This window comes from Mobula birostris, chromosome 1 (genome assembly GCF_030028105.1).
Source record: "Mobula birostris isolate sMobBir1 chromosome 1, sMobBir1.hap1, whole genome shotgun sequence".
Taxonomy (NCBI): Eukaryota; Metazoa; Chordata; class Chondrichthyes; order Myliobatiformes; family Myliobatidae; genus Mobula; species Mobula birostris.
Genome location: NC_092370.1, coordinates 133,478,951 through 133,499,341, shown reverse-complemented (window position 1 = coordinate 133,499,341; position 20,391 = coordinate 133,478,951). Strand labels below are relative to the sequence as shown.

Genomic DNA, 20,391 nt, shown 5'->3' with positions numbered 1-20,391 from the left:
CGAGTGGGAATAAAAGGGGCCTTTCTTGGTTGGCTGCCGGTGACTAGTAGTGTTCTTCAGGGGTCTGTATTGGGACTGCTACTTTTCACATTGTTTGTCAATGGTTTAGATAATGGAATTGATGGCTTTGTGACAAAGTTTGCAGATGATACGAAGATAGGTGGAAGGGTAGGTAGTGTTGAGGAAGCAATGGAAATGCAGCAAGACTTAGACAAATTGGAAGAATGGACAAAAAAGTGGCAGATGGAATAGTGTTGGAAAATGTACGATAATGCATTTTGATAAAAGGAACAATAGTGTGGACTATTATCTAAGTAGGGAGAAGGTTCAAACATTAGGGTTGCAGAGGGACTTAGCAGTTCTTGTGCAAGACTCCCAGAAGGTTAATTTACGGGTTGAGTCTGTGGTAAAGACAACAAAGACAACAAATGCAAAGTTGGCATTTATTTCAGGGGAAATAGAATATAAAAGCAAGGAGATAATGCTGAGCCTTTATAAGACACTAGTTAGGCAGCACTTGGATATTGTTAACAATTTTGAGCCTCATATCTCAGAAAGGATATCTTGCCATTGGAGAGAGTCCAAAGAAGGTTCACAGGGATGATTCCAGGAATAAAGGGGTTAAAATAGGAGCAGCATTTGGCAGCTTTGGGCCTGTACTCACTGAAATTTAGAAGAATGCAGGGGGCTCTCATTGATACTTATTGAATGTTGGAAGGACTGGATAGGGTGGATGGGAGGAGGATGTTTTTTATGGTGGAGGTATCCAGAACTAGAGGGCACAGCCTCAGAATTGAGGGGTGACCCTTTAGAACAGAGGTAAGGAGGATTTTTCTTTTATCCAGAGAGTAGTAAATCTGTGGAGTGCTTTACCACAGACTGCAGTGGTGGCCAAGTTCGTACATATATTTAAGGCAGAAGTAGATAGTTTCCTGACTGGTCAGGGCAGTATGGCAAGAAGGCAGGTGTATGGGGTTGAATGGGATCCATGATTAGCCATGATGGAATGGTGGAGCAGAGTCGATGGGCTGAATGGTTGAACTCTGCTCCTATGTCTTATGGTCTTATTATAAATATATTGTTTCATTAAACATTCTTTGTTGTTTGATGTTGTGGAGTTTGCCGAGTTTACATGTAAAAGTACGTGAATGGCACACATCATTATGCCACTATGTCGTAAATGTGCACTTCACGAAAGTAAAATGAAACTAAGACATGCATCTCCCATGTTTTTCTTTTGATTAGTTGCTGGAATTACAAAATATAATAGTGGCAAACCTGAGATGTGTAAAAGTGCAGCATGTTTATTTTCTTCAGAAGTGCAGCGAGACATTTGCGTTTAAAAAAAAAGCAGAAAATGGACGAAATTCACTGATTCATAAACAGCGAATACCAGGTAATAATAATAAAAAATAATAAAGCATAGTTGGTTGGCTACGTCAGATAGGTGCATTCAATTGCATAAGAGATAACTGGATATTGTATAGTGGGCGAATTGAGCAGTATTTTAAGCAAATAAAATAGCCAATGAAAAGCAAGTGCCAGTTTTGCTAAATGCAATGGGTGGAAAGGCATACAGTTTGCTCAGATGTTTGACTATTCCAACGAAACCAGATGAAATGAGCTTTGCTGATATTGAGAACATAATGCAGGAACATTTAGAACTAAAAACATTGTGGATGCTTTAGGTTTCATAAGTGGAATCAAAAAGCAGAGGAGACCATTTCAGTGTATGTGGCTGAACTGAAGAAATTGTCTGAGCATTATCAGAATCAGGTTTATTTGTTAACTTAGCAGTGGCAGTTCAGTGCAATACATAATCTAACAGAGAGAAAAAATAATAAAAAATATAAAAAATAATAATAAACAAGTAAATCAATTACATATATTGAATAGATTTTAAAAATCGTGCAAAAACAGAGATACTGTATACTAAAAAAAGTGAGGTAGTGTCCAAAGATTCAATGTCCATTTAGGAATCAGATGGCAGAGGGGAAGAAGCTGTTCCTGAATCACTGAGTGTGTGCCTTCAGACTTCTGCATCTCCTTCCTGATGGTAACAGTGAGAAAAGGGCATTCTCTGGGTGCTGGAGGTCCTGATAATCGACGCTGCCTTTCTGAGACACCACTCCCTAAAGATGTCCTGGGTACTGTGTAGGCTAGTGCCCAAGATGGAGCTGACTAGATTTACAACCTTCATCAGCTTCTTTTGGTCCTGTGCAATAGCCCCTCCATACCAGTCAGCCAGTTTAGTGATGGGCTTAATGATACACTGAGAGGTCACTTAGTTTGTGAAAGCATTCAAAAACATCTCCTAACTGAAGCACGGCTCACATTCAAAAGTACCGTAGAAATTGTTGTAAAAAGAGAAACAGTAGACAGAGACACAATTGAATTGCAATCACGAATGAAAGCAAGCATGGACAAAATTGCAATATTTGAACAAAAACTAGTGGGGCTGAAAAAATTGTGTTACTATTGTGGCAAAGGCATGTATACACCAGACCAATGCAGGTTTAAAGGTGAAATTTGCAGAAAATGCAACAAAGTATGACACATTTAAAGCGCATGTTGGGCAGGCAAAAAAAAAGTCAAGTTGCAGTTCAAAAAGAGCACTAATCTGCATGCTGTTCGTGAAAAATCTGATAATCATGAGAGTGACACAGGTCTGAGGAGCCTTGAGATTTAAAATGTGAAAACTAATAAAAGACCAGCAATAATGTTTACACCAGAGTGAATAACAAGTTAATTAGAATGGAATTGGACACTGTCTCAGCTGTTTTGCTCATTACTGTGACAGAGAGCACTCAGTAAACACATTTATTAGACATTTGCATTGAATGAATGTTCAAGGATGGAATTGGAAAACTCAAACATATCAAGGGTAAAATAGTGTTAAATGAAAATGCCACACCCGTTCGACAAAGCCTGTCTGGTTCCTTATACCATCCGTGATAAAGTCGCCAGTGAGCTAGATCACATGGAGGCTGAAGGACTTCTTTTCAAGGTTGAGAAAAGCACATGGGCAACACCAATGTTCCCAGTAGCCAAGAAGAATGGGTCTGTCAGTATCTATGGTGATTAAGGTCACCATCAACCCAGTGCCAAAAGTTCATCAATAACTTCTACCCAGGATTGTGGCTATATTTGCAAGTGTTCCTGGAGGGAAACACTTCGGCAAAATGGACTTAGCAGGGGCCTACAGATGCAGACGGAAGAAGAGTCCAAAGTGTTTCTCACCATAAACACCCAGAAAGGGCTTTATCGCTATAATAGATTTATTTTTCGAGTGGCATTTGCACCTGCACTCTGACAGAAAGCTGTGGACCAGGTACTCAGTGTTACTTGGATGACATCATTATTACAGATGAAGATGACAAGGAATATCTCCAAATTGCGAGAAGATAAGAAGATTATGGACTCAGAGCACAATGCAACAAGTGTGAATTATTTAAATCAAGCATCAACTACTGTGGTCACACTATTGACACTCAAGAATTACACAAGTATGCTGAGAAAATTCAAGCAGTGGTGGATGCCTCAAGGCCAAAGGATGCAGACCTTTTTGGGATTTGTGACAGTTGCAGTCCTTTTTCGGATTTGTCAATTACTATAACAGGCTCCTGCCGAACTTGGCTACTGTGCTTCACCCCTTGACCTCTTAATTATGGATCAGGAAGAAATGGCAGTGGACAAAGCAGTGTGAGGTGGCTTTCCAAAAGGCAAAGGAAATGGTGAAGGCAGACACTGTACTCATACATTATCCTTCATGTCATCCAGTGAAGCTTGCCTGTCATACCATGCCTTATGGTATAGGTGCATTTATGTCACATGTTATGAGTGATGGAAGTAAACGTCTCATTGCCTCTGTGTCACGTTCCCTTACTGCTGCAGATAAAACTTGTGCACAGATTGACAGACAGGCCTTGTGTCTGGTTTGGGGTGTAAAACCTTTCAACCATTACTTGTATGGGAGAGAGTTTACCCTCATTATTGATTATCAACCACTAATATCCATTTTCAATGCACAGAGGGGTGTTCCATGAACAGCAGCACAAATGCAGACATGGACTCTGTTTCTTGGAGGACACAATGACAAAGTTGAATTCGATTGGACAGCTAATCATGGAATCCTGAAGGATTGTCCCACTTACTCTTGGGAAAGGAATTACCTGAAAAATTTACAGAAGAGTTATTTTTAAAATTTTTATTTTTATTTATTTATTTATTTATGTAAAATAAAATAAATTATTAGTTGTAGGAATGCAATGAGATGTAGGATAAATGCGTGGCTGAGAGATTGGAGCAAGGGGCAGGGATTTGGGTCTTTGGATCATTGGGACCACTATTGGCGCAGGCGTGACCTGTACAAAGGGGACGATTTGCACTTGAATCATAGGGGGACCAATATCCTGGCAGGGAGATTTGCGAGGGCTACTGAGGTGACTTTAAACTAGAATGGTTGGGGGGAGGGAATCAAATTAAGGAGACTAGGAGAGGGGAGGTTGATGTAGGGGAAAAAGTATAGTCATAGTCATGCTTTATTGATCCCGGGGGAAGTTGGTTTTCATTACAGTTGCACCATAAATAATTAAATAGTAATAAAACCATAAATAATTAAATAGTAATATGCAAATTATGCCAGGAAATAAGTCCCGGACCAGCCTATTGGCTCAGGGTGTCTGATCTTCCAAGGGAGGAGTTGTAAAGTTTGATGGCCACAGGCAGGAATGACTTCCTGTGACGCTCTGTGTTGCACCTCGGTGGGATGAGTCTCTGGCTGAATGTACTCCTGTGCCCAACCAGTACATTATGTAGCGGAAGGGAGGCATTGTCCAAAACGGCATGCAACTTGGACAGCATCCTCTTTTCAGACACCACCATCAGAGAGTCCAGTTCCATCCCCACAACATCACTGGCCTTACGAATGAGTTTGTTGATTCTGTTGGTGTCTGCTACCCTCAGCCTGCTGCCCCAGCATGCAACAGCAAACATGATCGCACTGGCCACCACAGACTCGTAGAACATCCTCAGCATCGTCCGACAGATGTTAAAGGACCTCAGTCTCCTCAGGAAATAGAGACGGCTCTGACCCTTCTTGTAGACAGCCTCAGTGTTCTTTGACCAGTCCAGTTTATTGTCAATTCGTATCCCCAGGTATTTGTAATCCTCCACCATGTCCACACTGACCCCCTGGATGGAAACAGGGGTCACCGGTGCCTTAGCTCTCCTCAGGTCTACCACCAGCTCCTTAGTCTTTTTCACATTAAGCTGCAGATAATTCTGCTCACACCATGTGACAAAGTTTCCTGCCGTAGCCCTGTACTTAGCCTCATCTCCCGTGCTGATGAATCCAACTATGGCAGAGTCATCAGAAAACTTCTGAAGATGACAAGATTCTGTGAAGTAGTTGAAGTCTGAGGTGTAAATGGTGAAGAGAAAGGGAGACAAGACAGTCCCCTGTGGAGCCCCAGTGCTGCTGATCACTCTGTCAGACACACAGTGTTGCAAGCACACGCACTGTGGTCTGCCAGTCAGGTAATCAAGAATCCATGGCACCAGGAAAGCATCCACCTGCATCGCTGTCAGCTTCTCCCCCAGCAGAGCAGAAGAAGAAGATAACAAAGTTGTTTGCTCAATTAAGGATAAACAGAGAGTGGGAGGAGGAGACTTTCTTAAATGCATCTATTTTAATACTAGGAGCATTGTAAGAAAGGTGGATGAGCTTAGAGCATGGATTGATACCTGGAAATATGAAATTGTAGCAATTAGTGAAACGTGGTTGCAGGGGGGGTGTGATTGGCAACTAAATATTCCAGGATTTCGTTGCTTCAGGTGTGATAGAATAGGAGGGGCAAGAGGGGAAGGTGTTGCATTGTTTGTCAGAGATTATATAACAGCAGTGCTCTGGCAGGATAGATTAGTGGACTCATCTAGGGAGGCTATTTGGGTGGAACTGAGGAATAGGAAAGGTGTTGTGACGCTTATAGGGGTGTATTATAGACCATCTAATGGGGATTGAGAACTGGAGGAGCAAATTTGTAAGGAGATAGCAGATCTTTGTAGTAAGCACAAGGTTGTGATTGTGTGAGGTTTTAATTTTCCACACATAGACTGGGAAGCCCATTCTGTAAAAGGGCTGGATGGTTTGGAGTTTGTAAAATGTGTGCAGGTTAGCTTTTTGAAGCAATACATAGAGGTACCAACTAGAGAAGGGGCAGTGTTGGATCTCCTGTTAGGGAATGAGACAGGGCAGGTGACGGAGGTATGTGTTGGGGAGCACTTCGGGTCCAGTGATCACAATACCATTAGTTCAATATAATTATGGAGAAGGATCGGACTGGACCCAGGGTTGAGATTTTTGATTGGAGAAAGGCTAACTCTGAGGAGATGCGAAAGGATTTAGAAGGAGTGGATTGGGACAATTTGTTTTATGGGAAGGATGTAATAGAAAAATGGAGGTCATCTGAAGGTGAAATTTTGAGGGTTCAGAATCTTTATGTTCCTGTTAGGTTGAAAGGAAAGGTTAAAAGTTTGAGAGAGCCATGGTTTTCAAGAGATATTAGAAACTTGGTTCAGAAAAAGAGAGGGATCTTCAATAAGTATAGGCAACTTGGAGTTAATGAGGTACTCAAGGAATATAAAAAATGTAAAAATAATCTTAAGAAAGAAATTAGAAAAGCTGAAAGAAGATACGAGGCTGCTTTGGCAAGTAAAGTAAAAATAAATACAAAGGGTTTCTACAGTTATGTTAGTGGCAAAAGGATAGTGAGGGATAAAATTGGTCCCTTGGAAAATCAGAGTGGACGGCTATGTGCGGAGCCAAAAGAGATGGGGGAGATTTTGAACAATTTCTTTTCTTCGGTATTCAGTAAGGAGAAGGATATTGAATTGTGTAAGGTAAAGGAAGTAAGTAGGGTAGTTATGGAAAGTATGACAATTAATACAATGACAATTAAAGAATTAAATTAATTAAAGAAATTAATTAATTATATAGGTATTATGTATTATGTGATTAATTATGTATTAAATAATTAAACAAACATTTAACACCTTTACGTGACCTCCATTTCTGTTACACCCTTTCCATAAAACAAATTTTCCCAATCCAAAAATTATATATAATTTTCTGGATAGAGAGGGTCTGATTAGCAACAGTCAACATGGATTTGTGCGTGGAAGGTAATGTTTGACAAATCTTATTGAATTTTTTGATGAGGTTACTAAGAAAGTTGATGAGGGTAAAACGGTGGATGTTGTCTATATGGACTTCAGTAAGGCCTTTGACAAGGTTCCACACGGAAGGTTAGTTAGAAAGGTTCAATCGTTAGGCGTTAATATGGAAGTAGTAAAATGGATTCAGCAGTGGCTAGATGGGAGATGCCAGAGAGTAGTGGTGGATAACTGTGTGTCAGATTGGAGGACGGTGTGTAGCGGTGTGCCTCAGGGATCTGTACTGGGTCCAATATTGCTTGTAATATATATTAATGATCTGGATGATGGGGTGGTAAATTGGATTGCAGATGATACTAAGATAGGTGGCGTTGTGGATGATGAGGTAGGTTTACAAAACTTGCAGAGAGATTTAGGACAGTTAGAAGAGTGGGCTGAAAGATGGCAGATGGAGTTTAATGCTGAAAAATGTGAGGTGCTACATTTTGGTAGAACTAATCAAAATAGGACATACATGGTAAATGGTAGGGCATTATAGAATGCTTTAGAACAGAGGAATCTAGGAATAATGGTGTATAGTTCCTTGAAGATGGAATTTCATGTGGATAGGGTGGTGAAGAAAGCTTTTGGTTTGCTGGCCTTTATTAAGCAGAGCATTGAGTATAGGAGTTGGGATGTAATGTTGAATTTGTATAACGCATTGGTAAGGCCAAATCTGGAGTATTGTGTACAGTTCTGGTCACCGAATTATAGGAAAGATATCAATAAAATTGAGAGAGTACAGAGGAGGTTTACTAAAATGTTGCCTGGGTTTCATGTCCTAAGTTACAGAGAAAGGTTGAACAAGTTAGGTCTTTATTCTTTGGAGCGTAGAAGGTTGAGGGGAGACTTGATAGAGATGTTTAAAATTATGAGGGGGATTGAGAGAGTTGACGTGGTTAGACTTTTTCCATTGAGAGTGGGGAAGATTCAAACAAGAGGACATGGGTTGAGAATTAGAGGACAAAAGTTTAGGGGTTACTTAGAGAGTAGTGGCTGTGTGGAATGAGCTTCCAGCAGAAGTGGTTGAGGCATGTTCTATGTTGTCGCTTAAAGTTAAATTGGATAGATATATGGACAGGAAAGGAATGGAGGGTTATGGGATGAGTGCAGGTCGGTGGGACTAGGATAGGGTAAGAGTTCGGCATGGACTAGAAGGGCCGAGATGGCCTGTTTCTGTGTTGTAATTGTTATATGGTTATAAGAGGACACTCCTCTTGAAATATGCTCCTTGAGTCTCCCTATTATGGTAGAGTTGATGCAAATGGAAACCAGAAAAGATCCTGTGCTGTCTCGTGTCTACACAGCAAAAAAGTGGCTAGAACCTGCAGCAGAAATTCCAGTTTTCCCATTTTTACCTGTGCTCACACTCGGATCCCCTCAAACCCAATCTCAGAAGAATTGTGCAGAAGAAGTAACTGAGACAATTTGAGGGCTCCTCAAACAAAGAGGTTCAATGTTTCACTCCTGGGCAAGCAGTCCTGGGGAGGGACTACTGAGGTGATCAAAAGTCGGCACTTGGAAAGATTGACAGAACTGGACTACAGTCCTACAAAGTGGGAATTGTGTCTGATGTGTCATCTGTAAATGACATGTCGATCAGCTGAGGAGAGCAGAGTAAATTGTTAGAGAAGAAAGATGTCCAGAGCTGTCAGAACCATTTCCTTCTGTCTCAGAGTCGACGCCTACAACCACTATGGGACAGATGCCAGAACCTCTATACACCCCCCTCCTCCTTTTCCCCATTCCTCTCCCTTTCTCCCCCTTATCTCCAAGCTCTTCCCACACCATCTACCCCTCCATTCTCCGTTTGCCTATCCCATCCCTCCAACCCCCTTTCACTATTATCCTCCACTCCTTCCACCCTCCCTTCCTTCACCCACCCTCCCCCTCCCTATTTCCCCTTCCTCTCCTCCTTAGCTGCTCCCATTCCTCTCTCTCCACATCTCTCTACTTCATCAGCCCCCCTCCATCACTTCCCTTTCCCCCACTCCTTTCATTCTTCCTACCAAAGTCCTCTTCTTCCCTCTATCTCCTTCCCCTCCTGTTTCCACTTCTCTTCCCCTTCACTTTACCCTGTCTCCTGCCCTCATCCTCTACTTTCCCTGCTTCTCCTCTTCGACCTTTCCTCCCTCCCCCACTTTCTCCATCCTTCCCTACTCTCCACTTTCTCCTTCCTTCCCTCCCCACTCTCCTTCCCTTCCTCCACTTTCTGACTCCCATTCTCCCCAGCCTTCTCCTTACCTCCCTCCCCTTCCCCTCCCCACTTTCTCCTTCCCTCCCTCCTACTCTCCCACCTTCTCTTTCCCCTCCTTCCTACTCCCCCACTTTCTCCTTCCCCTCCCCTTTTCTTTCTCCTCACCACTTGTTTCCCCCTCTCACCATCCTCTTCTCCACTCCTCCTCTCATTTCTCCCTTGTCTCCTCTTCTTTTTTTTGTGCTAATGGTGGCTTGCACCTATCAGGAAGGTGCATCACTGCCACTTACTGTAATGGGTTATGACAGGAGCCATGATGCGGATCAGATCCTGCCTCCCAAATCTGTTTTAATTGAAAGGTTCACCAAAGTCCTACATGACTTAACCATCCCTGCTTCAGGTGCCAGAATATCCTGTGGCCTAGGCACCCCAGATCTACTCAATAATTGCCTAAACAGCTTCATACATTCTAACGAATATCTGAGGCACAGCATGAACACATGTTCCACTGTCTCTGGTACCTTTGAAAAGTCACACCACCCGTTCCACTGTTTACCAATGAGTGCCAAAGTGGAGTGCAGATCTGTATGTCCCAACCTCAATCTCACCAACCACACATCTTCCGTCCTATTCCTTCCCTCAACTGATGGTACTCAATTGTAATGCCACCTCGCTGACCCACTCCTATCCCACAAATTCTGCTATTTTCTAATCCCAGCCAACCTAATGCAAGATTTAGCTTCACACTTTCCTATATTGACTATAATATCTACCTCTGACTTAGTAAATGCCTGATTGCTGCAACATCTGCCCTTTCATTACCTGATACACCCACATGTGCTGGTACCCAACAAAAATGTGCTACTATTCCCATACTCTCGAGAACATATTGTTACGTACCCTGTAACTGGGTTGCCAAACCAGCAGAAATGGAACGCTCGTTGGAGTCTGTGATTACTAGGAACTAATAAAGTTTTATTAAAGAAATAAGTAATACAGTACACTAATCGCAAGGATATAAATGTAACAGGTTGGCAATGATAATACACACCTATACACAGAAATAGGGTAATAGGAATCAACCAAGCTCTATCACAGTCTAGGGGTAAAATGATCAGTCTTAAGTGAAGCAGAGTTTAGTTCAGTTTAGTGCAGTTCGCAGTAATCATTGTTGTTGTACCACTGGAGAGAGAGAGAGAGAGAGAGAGAGATGCAGTTTCGGACAGACCTTTTGATGTCTTCTGATCCCGCTGTGGTCGCCGAATGTGACCCCTCCGTTCCGGATACAATCGTTCTTCCGCATTGAACCCGGCACCCAGGCAAGGGCGGACACATGCCCCAGGTTCCCACCGATCGTACCTCTACACCCTGTGAGCCTCTGACCGATTCCCGTGAACTGGTCCTCCAAACTCCCACCAACTTTCCAGGGTCTCGTGGCGTGTTGTGCCTTAGCAAACCTGCTCTTTTTATCCCCCTGCTGGGGTATCACCTGTCCATAAAACTTCAAACAGTTCAGGTTCAAAGCAAACGGTCTGTCAATATCTGAATTATGTTTCTTTCTCATTAATCTCTCTCTTCTCTCTTATTAGCATTTTGAATGTCTCTCCATTGTCTTCCATTATCTCTCTCATTAGCATCATCCGTCCGGTAGCTCTGCTTGGCGTCACACATGACAATGTAAATTGTAGTATTCTTCCATCAATGGATCAGGTCACCATCTGTAAAGATAGGCAAAAAGGAAAAATACTTCTGCTCTAGATGACCAGACACCCTCTCACCACCCACAAGATCCTGTCTATACCCCAGTAACAACAAATCTATTCCCATATCTGGAAATTGCTGACCAGGCCACTGTTGGGCTAATCCACAAATCCCTAAAACCATACTCCATCATATATTCCCTAATTATCCACCCAAAACACTCAACAATTCTGTTTGTGTATTCCCAGAAATCAATTAGAACTGAGTATGTCAAATGGGATGTCCACCACCCTACTACGGCAGTCCAGTATGCAGGGCTCAATTTTTCTCTCCACAGAACAAGTGACATCTCAGTTGGTTAAACCCTCAGTCCATCTCTTGGTGTGATCTAGAATGCTCCACTACAGATTCTAAGTGCCTGGCCTGTAGGACATCCAACCTGTATAAAACTGAACGAGCTGTCTCCCTATAAATCATACAACCATAGTCCAGACAAGAGTTCATTAAAGCACGATAAATTGGCAACAGCACACCCCTAGAAGTCACTCTGTGGTACTCAGCAACACATCACAAAAAGCTAATGACCTGCTTCCGTTTATCCTCTAAAAACCTTATGTGTGTTCTCTAAGTCAGTCTCACATCCAGCCATAATCCCAAATAGTCAAACACAGGAACCCTAGACAGCAAGCACCCATATAGAGTAAGGTGAATATTATCCAGCCCATGTTTCCGAGTAAAAACATACATTTTGACTTAGAAATAAAATGCTTAAATCCCCAGTTCAAAAACCATTCTTCCATTGCTGATAACGCTGTTTGCACACACATAACCACATAGGCAATCTTACGCCCTGCCAAAGGGTCTCGTTCCCCAAATGTCAACTGTACTTTTTACCACAGTTGCTGCCTGGCCTGCTGAGTTCCTCCAGCATTTTGGGTGTGTTGCTTGGATTTCCAGCATCTGAAGATTTTCTCTTGTTTGTGAGGCAACAACCCTTTTTACACAGTGCCTTATCATCAGCATATAAAGCCAATACAACCCTTGGTGCAACACCATCAAAAATATCATTAATCATTGGACTAATGACACTACCCTCGGGGGGGGGGGGGTCCCATTATCCACCGAAAACTCTGATGTCACTTCTTCACACATCCTCACTCGAAGCACCGGTCAAACAAGAAATCCAAAACCCAGTTGTTATGCCTCCCACCAATACCAATTTAATCAAAAGCCCTTCCCTCCAGAGCATATGGTAAGCTTTTCTAGGTCCGGAAACACTGCAACTATTGATTCTTTTACTGAAAAGGTTTTCTGAATATCATTTCCCAGTAGTACAAGGGCATCAAATGTAGATCTCTCTTTATGAATTCCACACTGGTAGCGAATAATTAATTCTTTCTTCTCCAAAACAAACAACAGCCTCATTACAATCATTTTCTCCATTATTTTACATAGTGAAGAGGTGAGAGCCATAGGCCTGTAGCTATTTGGCAGCATCGAATCCTTCCCAGGTTTTACAGTAGATAACACCAGAGCCCTTTTCCAGTCTTCCAGGAGTATTCATTGCTTCCAGACCTTATTATAAAGCTCAAGCAACTTCTTTAGGGCTGCCTCAGCAGACGCTGGAGCTTATGATAGCTGACTATATCCTGTCCTGGGGACAAATTTCAGTTCAGCCAATGTAAAACCATTATTTATGGCACTCTCAAACATGTATTTTCTCACAATCTTCCCATTCTTCTTCAAAATACTGCCATCTCTTAATATACTCATCCCCCAAATCATCCAGTCCATGTGTCTTTGCAAATATGTTTCCCAGACACCCTGCCTTTTCTTGTCCATTGTAGCCAAATTTCCATGTTCTGCTAATACTGGAATCCGGTGATAACCTCTGACACCATTCATTTTCTTCAGCATTCTCCACACCACTGTCAGATCAGTTCCCCCTCCCCCAAACGATCTGCAAAATTCCCTCCAAGCCGCCCTTTTAGCATTCATAATACCTCTCCATGCTTCTTCTGAAAGTTCAACAAGGCTTCTTGCATTAATCTACGTTTCAAAACGTGAGAAGCCCCTCTTGTCTCTGATAGCCTCTGTACATTCCTGTGTCCACCAAGGGACACATTTCTTACCCGCTCTCCAAGACACCAAAGGAACGGCTTGATAGGCTGCCCCACGCAAACCAGAAATTATACTCTGATGGTCTTCTTCTCTGGTACCACCTAGAGACAATTGATCAAATGACTTCTCACATTCAATGGAAAATCTTCCCCAATTTGCCCATTTAGCACCAGAACCCAAATTCTGACTGTGAACCTTGTAGGGATTACCCTACAATACACAGGACTGGGACATGATCACAATCAGTCGTTACAACCCAAGTGGTGCAGAGATAAGAGTCAAGTCTAGACAAGAGCACCACCTTTACCTTTCTTTCATCATTTGAACCACTAAAATCATTCTTCCAAAAACTCCGCTACTACTGCCCCATTAGCATCTGTAGTCTTATTGCCCCATAAGCCACTATGTGCATTAAAATCACCATAAAAATAATCTTACCATAATAATTTCCCCACCATTCTCCCCAACCCTTCCTGATTTGGATTATAAAAGTTCACAATTTTGATCCCACTCTGTGGATCAATTCAGTTTTCTCTGGAGAAGGCAAAATTCTGTACAATAAATCCTCCTTCACAAATGTAGCACAGCCTCCTCCCACATTCTGTATGCCTATCATATCTTTATATACTGTATTACTTTATATACTTTATTGTCGCCAAACAATTGATACTAGAGCGTACAATCATCACAGCGATATTTGATTCCGCGCTTCGCGCTCCCTGGAGTACAAATCGATAGTAAATATTAAACATGTAAATTATAGATCATAAATAGAAAATAGAAAAGGGAAAGTAAGGTAGTGCAAAAAAAATCGAGAGGCAGGTCCGGATATTTGGAGGGTACGGCCCAGATCCGGGTCAGGATCCGTTCAGCAGTCTTATCACAGTTGGAAAGAAGCTGTTCCCTAATCTGGCCATACGAGTCTTCAAACTCCTGAGCCTTCTCCCGGAGGGAAGAGGGACGAAAAGTGTGTTAGCTGGATGGGTCATGTCCTTGATTATCCTGGCAGCACTGCTCCGACAGCGTGCAGTGTGTAGTAAGTCCAAGGACGGAATATTGGTTTGTGTGATGTGCTGAGCTGTGTTCACGATCTTCTGCAGCTTCTTCCGGTCTTGGACAGGACAACTTCCATACCAGGTTGTGATGCACCCTAGAAGAATGCTTTCTATGGTGCATCTATAAAAATTAGTGAGGGTTTTAGGGGACAGGCCAAATTTCTTTAGCTTCCTCAGGAAGTAAAGGCGCTCACAACTTTATAACCAGGAATCTTTAATGATAAATGTGATCGCAACAAGCAAGTTTCTTGTACACCCAAGGAACGCCAAAACTTAAAACATACGCTTTAAATTCCTGTCTGTTGGCTAACAGACTCCTCGCATTCCAACGAAGAACTGTAAATTGGTCGGAATAAGCACACTGTGTACAATCACCTTCTACCACTAGTCCATTCCCTCTACTATCATTCTGCAAATGTTCTCACCGAAGTATTTCATGTACTTGTTCTGCAGTAATTCCCACTAAACCCAAATACTTCAATGCTGCATCCACCACGATCCCGAGTCTATCAGATTTCTTTCATACCTGTGCTATTCCATTAACCACAGCAGACAGAAATGCAAGAAAATCTATTTTTAAAGAATCAATACATCACTATTGCCTCACCTCCACCACTACCCCCTCGGTCCATGATCAGGTTCCACCCGAATCCCGAATCCCTGTTGAAGTGTCTGTTTTTACCCAACACACAACAGATGTAGTGAAACCAAATCTTTTCACAGCTTCAACATAAGTAAAATATTATGCGCTGACTTCACCTTCTGAATTTCCCGAGCCTTTTGTAAAACAGGGCATCCTAAATAAGCAGCGCTATGAGCACCCCCCAAGAGTTGCAGCATCTTGCCTCAGCGCCAACCTCAGAACTCCTTGTAATCATGTTCACCCCCGCATTCTGCACATCGCAATTTCCCCTACGAGAAGCAGCAGTCTGTCCCACTCGCTAGCATTTAAAACACCGCAACGGTGGAGGGTCACGCATTCTGACTGAGTGACTATTACAGCCTAAGCAGACTTCTGAATTTCCCGCCACAGGCTTCCTTCAATCACATCACAGGTGGTGTGATGCACTATCGGTTACTCCCAAAGACTGGAAGTAGAGTAAATACTGAAAAGCTTTTATTAACAGTAAAATCGATCCACGTCCATGTTGTATGTCTGTCCGGCACTGTGGGAGGCGCAGTGACACAATCGCCTTTATTCAGGGGTCTGTGGGAAGAGCCACAGGAGCAGTCAGCAGAGGGGCGTGTCCAGGCATGTCCAGACAGGTAACCCAGTTATCACATGGTGCTAACAGCCAGACCCCGTAACTCTTAGCAACAACGACTACAAGGTCCAGAAAACCCTGCAATCCTACGCATGCGCATTTCCCCACTGCGCGCCTCATCGCTGCTCCACTCGGGCCGAGCCCTCTCCTCCCCGCCTGCCCGCCCGCCGTGCCGCGCATCTGCACTGCGTCCCAGAGAATCCTGGGAGTTTAATATATCTCGGAACAAAGTTGTGAACTGTCACCAGCAGAGACAGTGACATTGGTAGTTGAAGCTTTTTAGCCCGAGAGTTTACAGGGAGCCACTATTTGCTATGGTGCGCTCAGTGATTGTTTTGAAGTTGACAACTCCTTTTCTTTAGGTCTGGAACGGTGCTGGGAGTCGCTGCTGCACCCGGACCACAACCGGAGATGGACCGGCGCCACCGTTGAATCGCCCTGTGGGTCGTGGACATGGAGCTGACGGTGCTCATCACCAAACTAGGTAAAGCAGAGCCGGCGGTTGTCGGCGGCCTCGAACGTAGGCTGAGTCTCCTCTTACCCGTCCCTGTCCCTGGTCAGTGCAGGGAGTGTACGGGTAATGTATTCCGGTCTGGATTAGTATTGGGCTTGTTCCTACAATGGGTCTCCCTTAAAACACATTCTGTAGGGCAAATCCTGCTCTGGGATATTTTAGAATGTTGGAACACCATTTGTAGTGGATCAGTGTGCTCTCATGAGGTACACGGTTGAGGTATGCAAAGTGCATCTGCGGGATGTACACAGATCTCAGATCAGTGCAGAATGTGTTCCTGTAGAATTTGACAAGTTAACGCAGTCTGTTGCTGTGTAGTAGAAACCTTGGTTGAGTGTAGAGTCCGACTCTATGTGATAAAGTGTGTTGAGTTGATGGAGAATTCCTGTCTGTATGACAGGGTGTGCGAAAAATTTAAACCTGTTGCTATTATCTGAGTTTGGTTCACCCATCAACTCTTCGGAGGTGCTGCGCATGGGGAATCATGACCGGATATTATTTCCAAATTAATCAAGGTTAGAGAACGTTGATACAGATTTTTGCAGACTAAATTCAGTTAAATTAAAAGTATGTATTCTGCCTTTTTAAACTTTCTATTGGAACTTAGTGTGTCCCAGTTTAAGTTTCAAGTTTCAAATTTGTTTATTGTCAGAGGCATATGTACACAGGGTATAAATGCCATCAAAGTTAGCTTTTTGCAGCAGTTGCAGAGCAAGTTACAAGCATGACAAACATAAAATTCAAATTCAGATTTATTTAACACATGTACATTGAATGACAGGGTGCAATGTCATTTGTGTCAACAACCAACGCACCTACAGATGTGCTGGGGGCAGCCTGTAAGTCTTTCTGTTGTCAGTGTAGCATGCCCACCGTCCTCGGCAGAATGGCACAGAAGACAATGAAACAGAACATGTCAAGCAACAAACCACAGCATAACAAGCACGTTCCTTCCCTCCCACCCACCCATATGCACGGACAGTCCTCTAACACCAGGACAGGCCGCTCTGCCTTCAGCCTTCAGTGGGCTCAGAGGTGCAAATACTGGGCCTCCTGTTTCCTCAGCAAACTCACTGAGATTCACCCAGGCTCAAGGCTTTGTCCATCGGGCCTCCAATTCTGATAGATATATATTTTAGTGATCCCAAAGGAAATTAGAGTGTCACAGTATAAATGCACAGGTATACAAATATTAGAGTAGAAGTAAGAAAGAATAAAAAATAAGTTAACATCAGTCTTAACGTGGGGCAGGGGGTTCATCACTTCTCTGGTTGTTTCATGGCCTAGGGTAAGAATGACCTCATATAGAGCTCTTTGGAGTAGCACAGTTGTCTTAGTCTATGACTAAAAGTGCTCTTCTGTTCAGCCAAGGTGGCATGCAGTGGGTGAGAAATATTGTCCAGAATTGTCAGGATTTTCCGTAGGGTCCTTTGTTCTACCACAGCCTCCGGTGTGTCCAGTTTGACCCCTATATCAGAGCCAGCCTTTCTAATCAGTTTATTGAGCATCCATCTTTTGGTATTGACCCCAGAATGGCGACGACTGAAGATCAGAACTCCTGGCCTGGAACTTCAGACTCATCAATGATGAGACTGAGAACGAGGCTTCAAACTCCAGTCTCATTAACTTAGTGTACATAGGGGGTCACAGGCCCTTGCCTACACAGTACTTCGATCCTGGAGCCTGCTGATGATTCACTGACCTGGGGTTGGGGTGGAACCACCAGCCCTCATCCTCGATGCTCTTTGCTAATTTAAGTCCATGTTAAGTTAACATAGGCTTAATATAACTTGTACATGAATTAAACAAAATCAAAATGACATGTGTGCAAGTGAAAGAAAAAAGGAAATAAAGTCTGAATTAGTGTTAAGGATTTGCAAGTTTGTTCAAGTACTTGATGGCAGTATGGAAGAAGGTGTTGTTGAACCTTGAGGTCTGTGTCTTCAGGCTCCTGAATCTCCAGCTCGACAGCAACATTGAAAAGCAGGCATGATCTGGGTGGTTGGAATCCTCACTGATGGATATTGCCTTCCTAAGAAAGGTTCTCTTGTAGATTTCTTCAAAAGTGGGGAGATCTGTACCGTACCTTTTCCATTGATGCCAGACCCTTCAGTCTGTCTGTACACAGGAAGAAGTATGACTGGGTGGTTAGATTTCCCAAAATATGGGTGTGATGATGGTGGTGTAAGCAGATGACGTGCTGGTATAGTTTGGCAGAGGCTTCTTCATGGTTGAAGATGATACAATGATGAGAAAGGTGTTGGGATACAATGTTTTGTGCTTGGTAATCGTGGCACTCAATTCCTCCAGTGCCAACTTGATGCCTGCCTGCCTGGGGGTGGGATGTGTACTAGAATAAGGATGATGGTGGGGGAGCTTCCTCAGCAGATAGTACAGATGATACCACTGCCACATGTTCCACGTTGGGGTAGCAGGACTCAGATAGAACTGCTGTGTCTGAGTACAGCGCGAGTTAACCAATATGCAAGCGCAGCTGCCTATACCTTAACCTGAAACCTCTGTCCAATCCGTGCAGTGGTTGTTGAAATTTTGGGACTGGAAAGCTGGGTGAGCAATGTTTCTGTGAAACAGTAAACTTCAGTCCCTGGTGTCTCTCTGATATGGCATTTTGCCTGAAGTCCTCCCTGGTGACCACATTTTCTGACACAATAACGGCATTCCTAATGCTTATAGATACTGAACTCGCCTTCTGGGTGGTCTGTTCTGCTGAGTTTTGTTTGTTTCGCTATCCTAAGATCGCTAAAGCATTTAAATGGCTTAAAACATCATTCATTTCTGTAGTAATTGTGGCTGCAAATTTGAGTTTTTAAAGGTAAGAATGGAAATACTTAAGAGCAGGCTGCAAAGTATCACTGCTCTCTGGCACCACCACATTACAGAATAGCTTATGTGAACTTGTTGACATATCTTTACCATTGGTGGCATTGCCACATTTCTTCCAAAAGGCAGATATAATATGGAAATAAGTTTGTGAGCTGTTTTTTGATAAATTCAGACTAAAAAATTTATAATGGTAGCAAGTTGTTAAAAGCTGTGCAGATATTAATTATTTAATATTTCTATAGTATACTTCATGGATTAGTGAATCCCTTTAGATTTCTGATATTTATTGCTGTTGTTGCCCGTTCTTTGTTTTCATTTTTACCAATTTCTTGGTTTAATTTACCGTTTCAAATTACCAACTAATTGATAATGTATTTTCAAATTTGCTCTTGTATTTCTGCACTTTGTCCTGTTTGACTCTGAGCAGAACGTCAACCCCCATTGTTCAAGCTGATCTATCCAAGTTTGCTTGGAGTGCTTTTGCTTTAATATCTGCTCTTGCCACCATGTTGCCTTTGACAATGGTTTATTTACTCAAAATTCTGCATTGATGATTTCCTCCTCCTTTGCAAACTTCTTGTTGCATAAACCTCAGCTCGATCTAAAGCTCTGCTTTATCTCACTCAATTATCCACTGTTTCCCTTCCACAGCATCTCTAACCTTCTCTTTGTGGGAATTTGGGCAATAATCCAAACTGGAATCCATATCTTTGATTCTTATCCAGTGATCCCCATGCTGCATCCTACTTTTGAAATCTCATTCAGCCCTTCAATGTTTTTCTATCGTTCCTTGGTCCCTGTGCAATCCATTGTCCATTTCATTTTCTGTGCGCAGGTCTTTAGCTAACTTCGCCAAACTCTCTAATACCTTTGCAACTACCTGCTCTCCGGAACCTCCTCAAAGTTAATTATTTAACTGACTTTTGTCATTTTTGGGATCTCATTTTCTATCAGTCAGTTGATAGAAAATGATAGACTTCCCCCCCCTCCCCGCAGAGCAAGTTGAAGTCTACCAAGTTTTAGTGTCCATAGAAATGTAAATTGTTGGTCTTCTTTCGTTCAAAAAAAAAAGGAGCCAGTCCAATAAGTCACACAGTTGTTCTGAGGAGATGATGTGTGTGCTGAAAGGACAAATGTTGTATCATAAGCAGAACTTTAAATATTGATGATTACACACCCAAATTGGGATCTAAATAGGGAATTTGCGCTCCTAAATTACATTATTCTCAACTTCAGAAATACAAAGTGAGTAGTTTTCATTCAGAAATAACACCCTGCCAGGGGTGGTGATAGAGGGTTAGGGGTCAGTTAAGTTTTTTTTACACAAGGTGATGGGTGTGTAGAACATGTGCTAGGGATGGTGATAGAGGCAGATACGTTAACGACGACGACGTTAGGTTGCATCTGGAATTTCCAGTTGACGGACACTTTCCCTCCACGCCGCTCAGACATATTGGGAAATCGTGTACCTGGCAGGTTACA

General features: G+C 42.8%; 1 protein-coding gene across 4 annotated transcripts in view; it reads left to right on the top strand.

Annotated features, from left to right (window-relative positions):
- The first annotated feature begins 15,697 nt into the window (after positions 1 to 15,697).
- Positions 15,698 to 20,391, top strand: part of rttn (rotatin) — a 255,727-nt gene continuing 251,033 nt past the window's right edge. For all 4 annotated transcript variants that reach the window (XM_072262511.1, XM_072262520.1, XM_072262502.1 and 1 more), the window contains exons 1-2: positions 15,698 to 15,816; positions 15,914 to 16,035. In XM_072262511.1, the coding sequence (XP_072118612.1) occupies positions 16,005 to 16,035 (31 nt within the window). In that variant the 5' untranslated portion in view covers positions 15,698 to 15,816; positions 15,914 to 16,004. The remainder of the gene's footprint in view (positions 15,817 to 15,913; positions 16,036 to 20,391) is intronic.